The 14,768-nt window shown below is 43.7% G+C and overlaps 1 protein-coding gene across 1 annotated transcript in view; it reads right to left on the bottom strand.

Moving 5' to 3' along the window:
* The window catches only part of LOC147008702 (elongation factor 1-alpha 2), a 64,046-nt gene that overhangs the window by 20,837 nt on the left and 28,441 nt on the right, over positions 1-14,768 (bottom strand). The window contains exons 4-6 of the mRNA XM_085864272.1: positions 14,021-14,317; positions 10,374-10,524; positions 8,652-8,908 (exon numbers count right to left, since the gene is read on the bottom strand). Coding sequence (XP_085720398.1) covers positions 8,652-8,908; positions 10,374-10,524; positions 14,021-14,317 — 705 coding nt within the window. The remainder of the gene's footprint in view (positions 1-8,651; positions 8,909-10,373; positions 10,525-14,020; positions 14,318-14,768) is intronic.

Raw genomic sequence — 14,768 nt, forward strand, 5'->3', positions numbered from 1 at the left:
CATTTGCGATGCTGTTAAAGCCATGTTTTCCACTGACCTGGTACACCAATCATGTTGAGCTGTGACTCGACTGGCTCTGGCTGAGCCATTATTCTTGAGTGTAGGTTAGCAGGTTTCAAACATTCCACTCTTAACGCATCCTCTTTAATACCATGCTTTGGGGGCGCACTTACGTTTGAGCAGTTTAGTCCAGGTTTGATTCCCAATCTACCAATAAAAACTGTCACTCTGATGTTTGGCATGCATGGCAATGCACCAATCCATGTGTCATCCATCGGAAGGACCTCAAACCAGAGGACCAGTCTGCCAGCACCAGTCGTTGGATTGAAGATCCCACAGTGTCTTTCACAAAGAGTAGGTGAGTTATGGCCAGCACCCTGAACATATTCAACATCCCTATCATCTCTTACAGGGGGCACTGCATTAGTGGTATTGTTGCTCCACATCCCCTAACCCTGCCACACCGAAATGATGCTACCTGTGGTCCAAACTCTACTTGACTCCTGTTCGAATATGCTTGTGATGTGACGCAATGTATGTAGTGGAGAACTGGTTATATGTACTTGAGACCCCTTTAGGATTTTCATGATTTTAGCCGACCCTGGGCTATATAGACAGTTCCTGTCAATGGGAAAAGGACTAGAGTCGGTCCACATTGGTGGTAAAATATTTTTTACTCAATCATGTGTTGAGAGAGGTATGTTAACCATCATTGGAAAGAAGGTGAAGCGACATTTCAGGTGTGCCTCGTTTTCAAAGCGAGAGAGGTAGAGCACGTTTTGGCCCTCTCTCTTGCTTTGAAGGGTTCACGCCCGAAATCTTGCTTCACTATGAAAGCCCGTCGATGTCCTACTAGAATATATATATATATATATATATATATATATATATATATATATATATATATATATATATATATATATATATATATATATATATATATATATATATCACAGTCATATCTGTGATTTGCTGGACCAAGGATGGAGCACCATATCATGAACAAGTTTCCAGGAAGTGACATCGACTCTCGTCAAAGCATTCTGACTCTCAAAGCAAGATGGTGGAAAACGATCACGTATGTTGTGGAACGAAGTTCCTTGTGAAGAAGAACATCAAAGCAGCTGAAAGTCAGAGACAATCTGCACAATTTGATGCTGTATATCCTTCACGTTCATCACCAATCTGGGCAGACAGCTGTGAGTTTAAATGGTGAAATGAGCCCCAAAATGGCTGCGAATTACTGAGCAATCTTGAGCATTCTCACACACAACCAACTCTGTCACTCAAGAAAACGTTAAACACGTTCAACAGCTTGGAGAATTACAGGATTTACTATACGTGAAATTGCAGAAGAATTGGATGTCGGTGTTCGAAGTGTGGAAACTCATTTATTGTCAATTGAGATTCAATAAGGTTTGTGCAAGTTCCTTAACACAGGATCTCATGTTTTATCAAAAGCTAATTTCTGTGCCATTGCAACTGAGCTCCTACTTGAGCAAGGAAGATTTATTAAAGACGAAGAAGAAGAAGGAGGCAGCCACTAAATAGCCTCTGATGGAATATTGTTCCCATATCTGGGTTGGTGCACCTGCTTGTCATCTTTCTCTCCTTGACAGGATTTGGCAATGTCCTGTCAATCGGGTTAGAGCATGACTTGGCATCATCATTTGAACCTCTTTCCATCGAGTGTTCTGGAAAACTTGAAGTCTCTTGTGCAGATATTCTCTTGGAAGGTGCTCTGAAGTCACCCTTTGTCTCCTGAGCGTACCTTCAGACATTCCACACGTTTTTCTAACTTATTCATCCCATTATACGATATCTATCCCTGAGGCCAACACTGTTTCATACTATTCCAACTCCTTTCCTCATGCTGCTCTACTCTGAAACTCTCTGCCAGTCTCATGCTTTCCCTCATTATATAACCTTCCACAATTCAAGAAGAATGTTAACTAGTGTAGTTCGTTCTATCGTTCTCTTGCTGTCTCCCCCCCCCCCCCCCCCGCTGCAAAACTCTCCTCATGGTGCGGAAAAAATTGCTTTAACGTCTACTGAGACCTCAGTCCATCATTTCACACATTCAAAGCAGTAAGCATGGAATACAGAGATTCTTCCTTCACATCACCAAAATAATTCAAGATTCAGCTGTTCCGTCAACGTTGAACTACCCCTGTAATTCAAAACATAAATGCACATGGTTCATGAATGACTTCCTTCATTAACACAATAACCAGCATATACACATTATTTTTAAGACAATCACTTCCAGGATCAATGGAGAGGACCTGAAGGTTATTTATTTATTTATTCGTATGCAGCCTATGGCTGCTTGTCTCCATCATTTTCTGGTGGCACAGCAGTGCTGCTGATTCAATGCCCCCTGTTAGCAGTAACATGGTACTCATTTTGCCAACCTTGGAAGGATGGTAGGCCAAGTCAACCCACCTGGTGTTGATAGGGGCTTGAACTCAAGACCCTAAGATCTTAAACCAGTCACCTTGACCGTTAAGCCAACACCAGGCATGACCTGAAGGTGTTGCGAAGAAATAACATCTCCAGAAAATGCCAACGAGAGCGTAGTCGAAGGCACGCCACCGCAAACCCCCATGCTTCCCGCGGAAAGTAAAGTTGAAAGATGGCAAAAAGTTCCACTAGGTTATGACCAAATATCAAATTTTGAGTTCAATTTTTTTCCCCAGTTTTGACCAAAGTCCCCACCCCATGGGACATGAACCGGTAGGTCAAATCCCCAAAAAAATCGTGACATTTATCATGCGTCCTCCAATATTGATTGCAGATACAAAGTTTCATTCAAAAACGTGTCCATCGTTACATTTTTTGGTGTTTGACCTTTTGACTCTACCCAGGGGGCGTGGCCAAAAATGATACTTCTCTTGCACCTTCTTGCCATGTGGCGATCATAACTACCAAATTTGGAGAAGTTCCGCATAACCGTTTAGGAGGAGATAGCGTGACGGACAGACAGACGGAGCCGTTTTTTTTTTTCTCAAAAAGCGTGGGGATAATAAGACGAGACGGATTAGATACGCTTGCTAATTCTACAAACAAATTAGGTAGGCGACCTTCAAATGATGACCTAGAAAAGGAGTATCATGGAATCTTTAACACCGACAGGCAAATCGTCGCCAAATCGAAAATTAGCCCCAACGTACTCTCACAAAGATGGTAGTTCCGGAAGACTGCCGCAACCGCTGTGGCGTGACGACTGTTAATAGGATTTTCACCCAGAAGTGACAGTACAAGCAGCTGCGAGGCCTTTATCACTGGCCTATCAAGTTTTAAACTCATTTGAGTAACTGAGCTAAACACTTTACAGCACAAGCGCAACCCTTAAGTGATTATCATTTGTTCCGAAACCTGAAATATCACTACCATGGCATCGATTCCAAGACCTTTTAATTTCAAGCAAGCGCTGAGGGGACAATCTCTGAGGGCCCCTTGGAAGGATTGTATTTTTTAACATGATTTTTTTTTTTTTTTTTTTTTTTTTTTTTTTTTTTTTTTTTTTTTTGTATACCTTGGTCGAGGCTCGTATGAGAGCTAACACACAACTCACAGCAAGGAGGCATGAGACAAGAGGGGCGGGAGTGGAAGGGACAAAACAGTGGGGAACAGACACATTAGGTGAACTGTGGAAGGGAGTGGGATGGGGATGGGACGGGGAACATGGCGAGGGCAAGATGGACATTAAAGGGACTTTCAGGAAGGAAAGCAGGAGAATTGAAGGAAGTGGGCTTGGGTGGATTATCGGGGGTAGAAAAGATCGAGGATTTGGATGGGGGAAGATAAGAGGTGGTGGTGAACAGCTGTTTTGAAAGCCTGAAGGGAAGAATGGGAAAGAATAGAGTGAGGAAGTTTATTCCAAAGGCAGGAAAAAAGAGGAATGAAAGAGTGAAGATGAGCAGTGATTCGTGATTTTGGTAGTTTTACCAGAAGGGGGTTGTTGGCGGACCTTGAGCGCCCTGTGGAAATGTGGTTGGGACAAATCGCAGAGAGAGCAGGGGGCAAAGCTGGAGAGGAGTCGGTAGAAGACAGAAAGACCACCGACCAACCTGCGGTGATTGAGTGAGAGGCCCAAAGACTCAGCTTCACATTGCGGGAGATGCCGATGATCTTAAAAGCCCTGGTTTCGACAGCGTGAAGTCGAGAAAGGTGGGAGGCAGGAGCACCAGCCCAGAGGGAGAGCAGTACTCCATCAGGCTACGGACAAAAGCTTTGTAAGTGGTCAGGAGCTCAAGAGGGCCGAGGAAGGACTTTGCACGACGGAGGATTCCCAGTCGGCGACTGGCTTTTGAGGCAAGGTTGGAAATGTGACTTTCCCAGGAAAGGTCATGGCAGATAGTGAGACCCAGAAGCTTGAAAGAAAAGACTTCTTCCAGAGGATTGTTGAGAAAGTGGATGGGGGGTTTTGTAAACGGTCCTTTCGAAGAGACATAGTGAGAGTGTGAGATTTGTCTGGATTGAAAGACATGTTCCACGTGTTGGACCAGTTTGTGATTTTATCCAGATCTGCAGTGAGCGAAGAAGCTGCTGCTTGCCGGTCTGAGGGATGACAGATGGTACGGCAGAGGGTTGAGTCATCGGCAAAGAGAAATAGAGGATTTTCCAGAGAGTCCGAGAGATCATTGATGAAAACCAGAGAAAAGAACAGGGCCCAGAACGCTACCTTGAGGAACTCCAGCCTGCACAGGAAGAGGGGATGAAAGAACTCCATTTAGGGCCACACGTTGACTGCGACAGGAGAGGAAGTCTGCGAGCCATGAGTGGAGATGGCCTTGAATACCATGGGCAGAGAGTTTGGTGAGTAGGGCAGGGTGCCAGACTGTGTCAAAAGCACGTGATATGTCCAGGGATACGGCTCGGATTTCCTGTCTGGCATTGAGGACCTCCATCCATTGATGGGAGAGCAGTAGCAGCATATCTAGGGTAGAGTGACCTGGTCTGAAACCAAATTGATGATTGGAAATCAAGCCATTGGAGAAGAGGAAGGATTTCATGTCTGAAGCGATGATGGATTCCATAACCTTGCTGATGATTGGGAGAAGGCTGATTGGTCTATAGTTACAGGGATCTGTTTTGCACCTTTTTATGCAGGGCAGTGATGTTAGCAGATTTCCAAGCAGATGGCAGATGACCTTGGGAAAATGAGAGGGTGAATAGAACAGAGAGAGGGTGAGCAAGAGCAGAAGAGCAGGCTTTGAGGACACGTGGGCTGATGCCGTCTGGACCGGTTGCAGAATCTGACTCGAGGTTTGAAAGCAAGCTCTCCACCTTGTCAGGAGAAAAGGACACAGAGTCCAGGGACAGTTGGGTGCGACTGGGTAAAGTGGGTAGAGATAGTGATGGGTTTGGGACACAAGATTTAGCTGCAAACACCGAGTTTAGACATTCAGCTTTATCACGTGTGGAATCAGCAGTGCGGCCATTTGAGGTAAGGGAGGGGATGGAGGGGGAACATACACCAGAAACAGATTTGATTAAACGCCACCAGGATTTTGAGGAGGGAGAGAGGTTTGAGAGTTCAGACTTGAGATGAGAAAGATGTTGTTTTCTGGCTCTCCTGAGGGTAGCTACACACTTGTTCCGAGCTTTGTGGAAAGAACTGAGATTGCCCTCAGTTGGGTTTGCTTTCCATGAGGCAAAGGCAAGTTGTTTCAGGACAACTGCCTCGCCACAAGCTTCAGTAAACCAAGGGCGGGAGGAAGGGTAAGACAACTGAACACGAGAGGGGATAAATCTGTGCATGAGGGAGAGCAAGTTTCTTTGAAAGAATTCCCAGGATGAGTTGATGTTTGAGAAAGTAGTGATAGGAGACCAGTCTGTAAGTTTGATGGCTGCTCGGAGACCCTGCCAGTCGGCTTGAGTGAAATGCCAGACTCGGCGGCGGTGAGGTGGTTCTCTGATAACAGCCAGAGAGATGTCCACTTTAATAAGGACGTGGTCAGAAGAACCAATGGGAGCGAAGGAAGAGCAGCAGATATTGTCAGGGAAATTTGTCAAAATCAGATCCAGAAGAGATGGAGTACCATTGGTTGAGATCCGGGTCGGGAAGTTGACCGATTGAGTCAGTCCCAATGAGTCACAGAAAGCTTTTGCTGATGTCCCATGGCAGGTGAGAGAGGTACCCACACCTAGCCAACTGGCGTGATGACAATTGAAGTCGCCACATAAGAGGAAGAGAGAGTTTGGATGAGAAGATAGAAGAAGGTCCATGTTTTCGGAGAGTGAGGTGTAGATGGAGTCATCACAGTTCGGTGGACGGTACAGTACACATATAAACATGAGGTGGGAGTGGAGGGGAAGCCGAAGCCAGAGGTATTCCTGGGGGTGTGGGGGAGTGAGAGCAGTGCAGGGAGAGTGAGGAATAGAGTCTTTGATGAAGAGAGCAACACCTCCACCAGGACGAGGCTCAGGTCTGTCATACCGTAAGAGGGAGTAACCAGGGAGAGATACTTGGGAGTCAGACACGTCTTGGGAGAGGAAAGTTTCTGTTAGGCAGATAATGTCTGGTTTGTCAGTGGCAACCTGCATGGAAAGATCTGAAAGGTTTGAGCGAAGGCCCCGGATATTTGAGGTCCACACTTTTAATGAAGAGGTAGGGGAGGAGGCTTTGGTGCAGGAGGTGGAGGGGGCGGGGGAGGGTCGGACGAGGGACGAGGGGGAGGTAAGGAGGGTTGCTGAAGGAGTGTGGGGTATTGCAGAATAGCGAGGGGAGGGGGCCGAATGAGGAGGAGAAAAGGCTCTGTGGTGCTGTGAGAGAGGGGGGACAAGAGACAAGGAAGATGGCAGTTGAGGATTTGAGGAGGTGGAGTGAAGAGATGGAGGTGAGAGGGCAGTGGAGGGAGGCAGGTTGGTGGATGAGAGGGGGGGCAACTTAGAGAAGGAAGAGTGAGGGGGATTAAAGGTGGGAGAAAGGTGAGGGGGAATTTTTGAAAGAGGTGAGAGGGAGGCTTGGAGGGAGAAGAGTGGGATGGTTGCTTTGAGAGTGAGAGTGAGGGGTGAGGTGGAAGAGTTGGCACTGAAGTTGGAAAAAAAGAATGGTTGATGGAAAGCGAGCATCCATGGCAAACTGTGGTTTTTAAAAGTTTTAGGTCAGAGATACGATTTAACACAATTCGTGATGGATGCAATGAAGGCGAATTCAGAGCATGGAGAGAAGAAGCGCTGTAATAGTTGGATTTTTTAGGCAAGGAATGAAGGAGAGGTCGAAATGAGAGCAGTCTGTTAAAATAGCAGAAGAGTAGTGCATTGTGAAACAGTAAAGAGTACCACATGTGTGAGAGAGGAAGATGAAGCAATATAAGATCGTTTTTGTTGTTAATATTAATGTATGAGAGAGTTCAACAGATTAGGTCATGGAAGTGTAAAAAAATTAGGCAAAAAAAAGATTAGGCAAATCGTCGCCAAATCGAAAATTAGCCCCAACGTACTCTCACAAAGATGGTAGTTCCGGAAGACTGCCGCAACCGCTGTGGCGTGACGACTGTTAATAGGATTTTCACCCAGAAGTGACAGTACAAGCAGCTGCGAGGCCTTTATCACTGGCCTATCAAGTTTTAAACTCATTTGAGTAACTGAGCTAAACACTTTACAGCACAAGCGCAACCCTTAAGTGATTATCATTTGTTCCGAAACCTGAAATATCACTACCATGGCATCGATTCCAAGACCTTTTAATTTCAAGCAAGCGCTGAGGGGACAATCTCTGAGGGCCCCTTGGAAGGATTGTATTTTTTAACATGATTGATTCATCCATGGATTGATGGTTTGAGAGCATTGAAGTAACGACTAATATGTTTCATTGGACACTTCCTTCTCAGACATTTCGACCACCCAACATATAAAACACCTCAATGATCGTCAACAATCGTGGTGGTTTTACCAGGTAGAGAATTTTGACGAAGGCTTTGTGTGAGTTCCTCTGCGATCTGCTTGTTTAGAAAAACAATGCAGTCAATGTTGCTCTTCATTCACGTTTTTTAAACTTGTGATCCTTGTTTACGACTTTAAGTTATGCAAGCTCAACAATGATTCAGCAGCGTTATATACGTATATACGAATGCATGAATAGCATAACCTTATTGGAGAGCTTTTGCATTCATAGTGTAAGCTTTGTGCATCAAGTAGCCTTTCCTTCAAGATGATCGTGAAAAGTACTAATAATCACGGTACCGTTATGCTGGATTTGTACCAGAGCCCCTTCAAGTGCTAACAACCTATTTGGAGATGTATACTTATCAAGCTTGTCATGGGTGGTTCCGACTCCGAGGCGTGATCAAAGGACAAAACTGCTCCCTGAAAGGTACCCATTGTCTCACGTCTTCCACTTGAGTCAACTGTTACAGGACTTATTGTACAATGTGTGATGATCCACACTGAAATGTTGCTTTTTTTTTGTCGCACAATTAACATGACCAGCATTTGTTGAGTGATGTGCACGCAATTATATATTTGAAGCAGAACCGCAATGATAATTAAGAATTGACGTCATAAGCGTTTATCATGCAGGAGAAATCCTAGCATTCCCACCCAGCAGGTTTGTACTGTCCATCTTTCACAGTTCTGACCATGATGTTTAAAGATGAGAATCACTGGCAACACAATGTCCAAGATGGCCCACTGGTTCTCACCTGTGCTGTGTAGCTTGCAGCCTGCTTTGGAGGATCATTCTTGCTCTCTCCTGCGACATTTCCCCGGCGTATGTCCTTCACGGACACGTTTTTTATATTGAATCCGACGTTGTCGCCAGGAAGTGCTTCCTGCAAGGCTTCATGGTGCATTTCCACTGACTTCACTTCTGTTGTGATGTTCACTGGAGCAAAGGTCACCACCACCCCAGGTTTCAGGATGCCCGTTTCCACACGGCCCACAGGAACGGTTCCAATGCCTGGTGACAAAAAGGAAAAAGGACGACAGTATAGTTCTTCGATATCACTAAAGCGTCCATCAAATATTTTAAGCACATGATGCAAGCATATGAAGCTCACTGTGAAGCGAACCAATGTGACTGTTGAGCAAAATCCCATAACCTTCGAGCATGCAATGAATACAAATTTTTGTGATCACATGACGCATCAGGTGACCGTGTAATAATTAAGTTATCGGACGTCTGCAGTGCGAACTAAAACGGCACTCGGTAGAGGACGTACCTTTGCCAGGCTGAGCAGTGAGCAGTTTACATTATGTATCCCACTGATAGGCTGGATCTGCATTCGGACCTTATTCAAAATCGAATCAATTTGTCCTTTGCACAAACACAAGCAGTGCACCAAGTATCATCCAAATCTGTCCAAAACTTTTTGAGATATTGTGTTGTATATCTTTTTTTGGCCCGATCGCTCAATTGTGAAGAATCACTTGAAAATTTTCTGGGATCCTAATCCACATCCGGATCTTCACCGGAATTGAATCAATTCTTCCTTATCACACACCAAACCTGTCCACAGTTTCATCCGAATCCGTCCACAACTTTTTGAGACGTCGTGCCATATTCGTTTTTGGTCCTATCTCTCAATGGTGAATAATCACTTCAAAAATTAAATAATTCTCGTATCCGGATCTGGATCTTCACTAAAATCGAATCAATTCGTACGTGTCATTCTCCAAACTTGTCCACCAAATTTCGTCTGAATCCATCCACAATTTTTTTTTTTAAGATATCCTGTTCAAACAGACAGACAGGGGTGGAAACATAACTTCCATCCACCTTCGTTAGCGGAGGTAATTACTGTATACAAAAATAAATATTAAGAAAAGGTTGTAATGATGACAGATCCAACAAATATATCTAAAGAATAAATTCCATCACTTATGGTATAGAATGGCATGATTAAAAAAACAAAAATGTACTGAAAATCCAACTCTTAAATGTGTACATGAGGCCATAATATTGTGACACATAAATCTTACATGTTCTCTCCCTCCTCTCAGAATGAGACAAGAGCTAGTTCTCTGCTTTAAGGAAGGATAGATTGTGAGTAAAGAATGTAGGATGTGAAGCACAGAAAGGATGTACAAAACTTTTGAGCATGAGAAGCCACCGTACCAAGTACACCGCATCATGCGGGTCGAGCACTGCCAAAAATAATTTTCTTAGAGTGAAAACATTTACTTAAAATAAGAAAATTGTGGCTAGAAAAAAATTTCTCATGTATTCTTGTTTCAAGAATACTTTTCTAAATTTCAACAAAATCTTTTCTTACAAACAAAAACTTATTGGCAGGTTGTTGAAGTTAGAAAATAAAGTCGTTTGAGAAGTAAGTGTAGCCTCATGTTCTGAGCACTTTCCACATGTCAGGAAGGTGCATTTTCGATTCACTTGACCGTGCTGTGTGTGCACAGTGTTTTCCCACCTCCAATTTTGTAAACATCCTGTAAGGGAAGGCGGAGAGCCTTTTCGGTGGGACGCTTTGGTGGGAGGATGATGTCCAGTGCATCCAGCAGTGACATTCCAGATGCGTTCCCTTCCTTACGCTCGACCTTCCAGCCCTTGAACCAGGTCATCTGCACAGGTACAAAGCCGAGCCGAGGCTAAGAAACATAAAAATAGCAGACAGGCCTAAAGGCCCCTTCCTTAATTATCACTCCCGCCAACTTTACTGTGCTCTGAGCGCTGTATGAGTGAAACAGTTACTCTTCCATTCCACCATGGACGATGATGTACGCCTCAGTCATGTTTGATGGTACATATCATCCACAGGGCAGTTTTCTGCCCATTTATCACGGGACCAAAGCTACTTGAATCATTTGTCCATTTTCACCCCAAGTCAACAACAAGTGTATCTTGTTTTATTTGATTTGATTACTGCATCAGTTATTGTAAATCGAGCTATGGGTGCACCAGCTGCCTCAGATTTAATTTGAGCAACGATCCAAGGCTCATTGCGGAGCTTGCGTGCACACACACACACACACACACACACACACACACACACACACACACACACACACACACACACACACACACACCAACAGCAACGACATTAGGAGATACCAAGGTACTTTTATATGAACTCCAGTAAACATTAAGAGACAATGGGCAAATCAACACAACATATGGGATTTGAACCTGGATCACAGCATAGTGAGCTGTCATCATGACCATGAGCTATCTAAACAGGCCAATCCAGGCCCTTTTTCTAGCCTATAACCGCTGGGATGGCCCCATGAATATTCAATCTGGTTGTGAGAGGTGGAGGACTTCCTTTCGCCATACCCAATAATTTTACTCGTCGCACGTCTTGTTATGTCAGTTTCAGAGCAAACCTGATGGGTTAAGAAAAGTTGGCTAATTCAGATTTCCAAAAGGCAGGAGGTTTGTCCAATGGTTTAAAAAAGTTTTTCAGACGAACATGACACCAAAATAATGTCGACATGAAATCACATGATTAATGACCAAACATGAGCAAAATGGCCGAACAAAAAACCTTGTTAATGCGATATAAAACAATATATAAACTAGAAGGGCACGCAGTATCGTGCATACCTCTGCCAGGCTGATTAGTTTACGTTTTGTATCCCACTAATAAGCAGGATCTGGATTCGCACCTGAACTAAAGGCGCTGCCACACCTTGACGATTTAGCCAGCGTATGCCGACTTATGAAAAATTTGTCTAAAACGCTGGCACACGTCGAATACGTTATGGGTAAGTTTGCATACGTTAAGAGCACGCTGAAAAACACAACCATACGTCATAGTACGCTGGCTTTCATCGTTGTACTTTGCGGTTGCCCTCAAATTTTAGCATGCTTGAAATTTTACGACGTATGCCGGTGTATGACTCACACGTTCCGCTACGCTGGCCATAAGTTGTAGGCACTTATGTCGAAAGTCGAAATGAATGAAACAGTTACTCTTACATTCCACCATGGACGATGATGTACGCCTCAGTCATGTTTGATGGTACATATCATCCACAGGGCAGTTTTCTGCCCATTTATCACGGGACCAAAGCTACTTGAATCATGAGCGATCGTTGACACATGTCGACACACGTTACTTGTAAGTTACTCATAAGTTGAAACACGTCGAGGTAATGCTTAGCATACCCAAAACTTATTTCTAACCTATGAGTAATGTGCTTTGAACCTATGTGTAACGTACCTCCAACGCATATTGACGTATGTAGACATATTTGATTGACGTCTTCCGGACGACCACCTAACTTACTGAACATGTTTCAAATTTACAGCTACCGTATAATGGCGTATTGGCAGCGTTTAAAAAAAAAAACAACAATAACTTCCGATATTTCGTCACGTGCCGTTATGTCACGTCCGATTGCCTCTTCAGTTTGCTCATGTCTTATTCTTAGTTCCTCCTCTGTGAATATTTTCTGCTTGAGGATATCGTCATGTCGACGTCGAAACTTAAAAGCAAATGTCCGAATATATTTTAAAATTCGTCATAGACTAAAAAAAAACAAATAATGAAAAAAACAACAACAAAAACCAGACATTTCGTCACGTGCCTTCACGCAGCCAAGGAGAAAAAAAAGAAAATGTGCCTTGACGGAGAAAATAAGTTTCGGGTATGCTAAACATTACCTCGACGTGTTTCGACTTATGAGTAACTTACAAGGAACTTGTGTCGATGTGTGTCAACAATCGCATATCGTGCCTACAACTTATTCCCAGCGTAGCGGAACATGTGAGTCATACGGCGAGTATGTCGTAAAATTTTCAGCATGCTTGAAATTTCACAATGTATTAAATGTACCACGAAATATGACAGCGTACTTCATCGTTTTTCAGCGTGCTCTTAACGTATACACAACTTACCCATACCGTATTCGACATGTTCCAGCTTGGTTCGGCAAATTTTTCATAGGTCGGCATAAGCTGGCTAAATCGCCAAGGTGTGACTGCGTGGTTGACAGTTCCAATTCTCAGGCGGTTATGATTTAAATCGGCGAGCGGCAGGTTTTTAACAGCCTATGCCACGAGTTCGTCGGCGATACATGCAGCGTGCTATGCCTAAGTTAAACTATCGTTGGGCATAGGTTGCGAACGCCGACAACAGGCTAATCATTCGTTGGTATAAGTTATCTATAAGACAACGAAACGTTCTGTGCCCGTTACTAATATGTTATGCATATGACCAACACGTTATGAATACGACCAAAACTTAAAAAAAAAAACATCAAAATTTCAGCGTACGCCAACGTTTTACATACATTTTTATACGTTGCCATTGCTGGCTAAATCGTCAAGGTGTGACAGCACCTTCAAACTTAATCGGCTTGTTCTTGTCATCGAACCAACTCATCCACCAAGTTTCCTCCGAACCCGTCAAAAACTTTTTCATATATCGTGCTATATATTGCTTTAACCCTCAGATCCAGATCCGGATCCAAAATCGAATCAATTCTTCCTTGTTACATACCCAACCTGACCACCAAGTTTTGTGCGAATCCATCCAAAAACTTTTTGAGATATCCTGTTCACAAACAGTGAAACAGACAGACAGTTGTGAAAGCATAACCTCCATCCACCTTTGGTGGCGGAGGTAATTAACGAATCAAAAACAATTTGTCCAAGACTTAAGTTAGATCAACTTTGGAAATAATTTCTGGGAAGTGAAAATCCCCAGTGTTATTTATGTCTTTGACACAAATGAGCGAACCAGTCAAAATCTCTTATTATATGAACCTACAGGCCGAACAAGATCAATGAGATAAGATGAAAACCAGCTGTTCAAAATTGAAAACTCCAACAAGTTGCAATAGTGATGTTTTATCAATTGTGACAGCTAAATGACTTCACCATCTGCAATAGATATCATCTTTGCGCTCTGTAGACCTATAAATAAACTCTCTGATTTTCTGCAGTTTCAACGCTCCATACTTTTTGATCAAGTACCTTATTATTTTTTTATCCTTCGAGGTACGTGGATCATACACAGCTCGAAGGATAATCCTCACTGAAATGTGTACATCACATACATTTCACTCTATAATGAATATGAAGAACACAACTTCGTCAACAACTGTGACGTACATTTGGGCTGGCCTCCAGCATGTTGTCTCCATGCCACCCAGAAACTGGCACAAAGGGGACAGTAGCCGGGTTGAACCCGATTTTCTTGATGTATGTTCCAACTTCCCTCACGATTTCTTCGAAACGCTTCTGGCTGTACGGCGGCTCGGTGGAATCCATCTTATTGATTCCGACAATCATTTGCTTGACCCCCAGAGTATAGGCCAGGAGCGCATGCTCGCGTGTTTGTCCGTTCTTTGAAATCCCAGCTTCAAACTCACCCGTGCCAGCTGCCACGATGAGTACAGCACAGTCAGCCTGCGAGGAAAAAAGAAATACTTTGCTCGGGTTTTTACAGCATGGGTTATACTAGGGCAAGCAGTCTGCATTCGTTAATCTGGGCCCGTCTCACAGTTGACTTGCCATCACTGCATCGCTTGCCATCCTAACAGCCAAAAATACATACAGTAGAGGAGCCACAATCCGATAGGCTCGGATAGTGAAACGAAATAATCATACAATCAGGTAAACATGCAGCTCGCCTATCACTTCTCTCAGAAACCACACAACTAGCCAATCACAACAACCAATGGCCACGCAATTAACCAGCCACATCATTAGATGACCACACAACAAGCTTATCATATAATCAGACACCCACACAGCTAATCAATCGCACAATCATATCACTATGTGTGGAGCCAATCACATGATCAGACTAGGCAATCACACAATCATATAGTTATGTGTGTAGCCAATCATACTATCA

The sequence above is a fragment of the Eptatretus burgeri genome, chromosome 18, assembly GCF_056783735.1.
Source record: "Eptatretus burgeri isolate ZD-2024b chromosome 18, Ebu_testis_v1, whole genome shotgun sequence".
Classification (NCBI taxonomy): domain Eukaryota; kingdom Metazoa; phylum Chordata; class Myxini; order Myxiniformes; family Myxinidae; genus Eptatretus; species Eptatretus burgeri.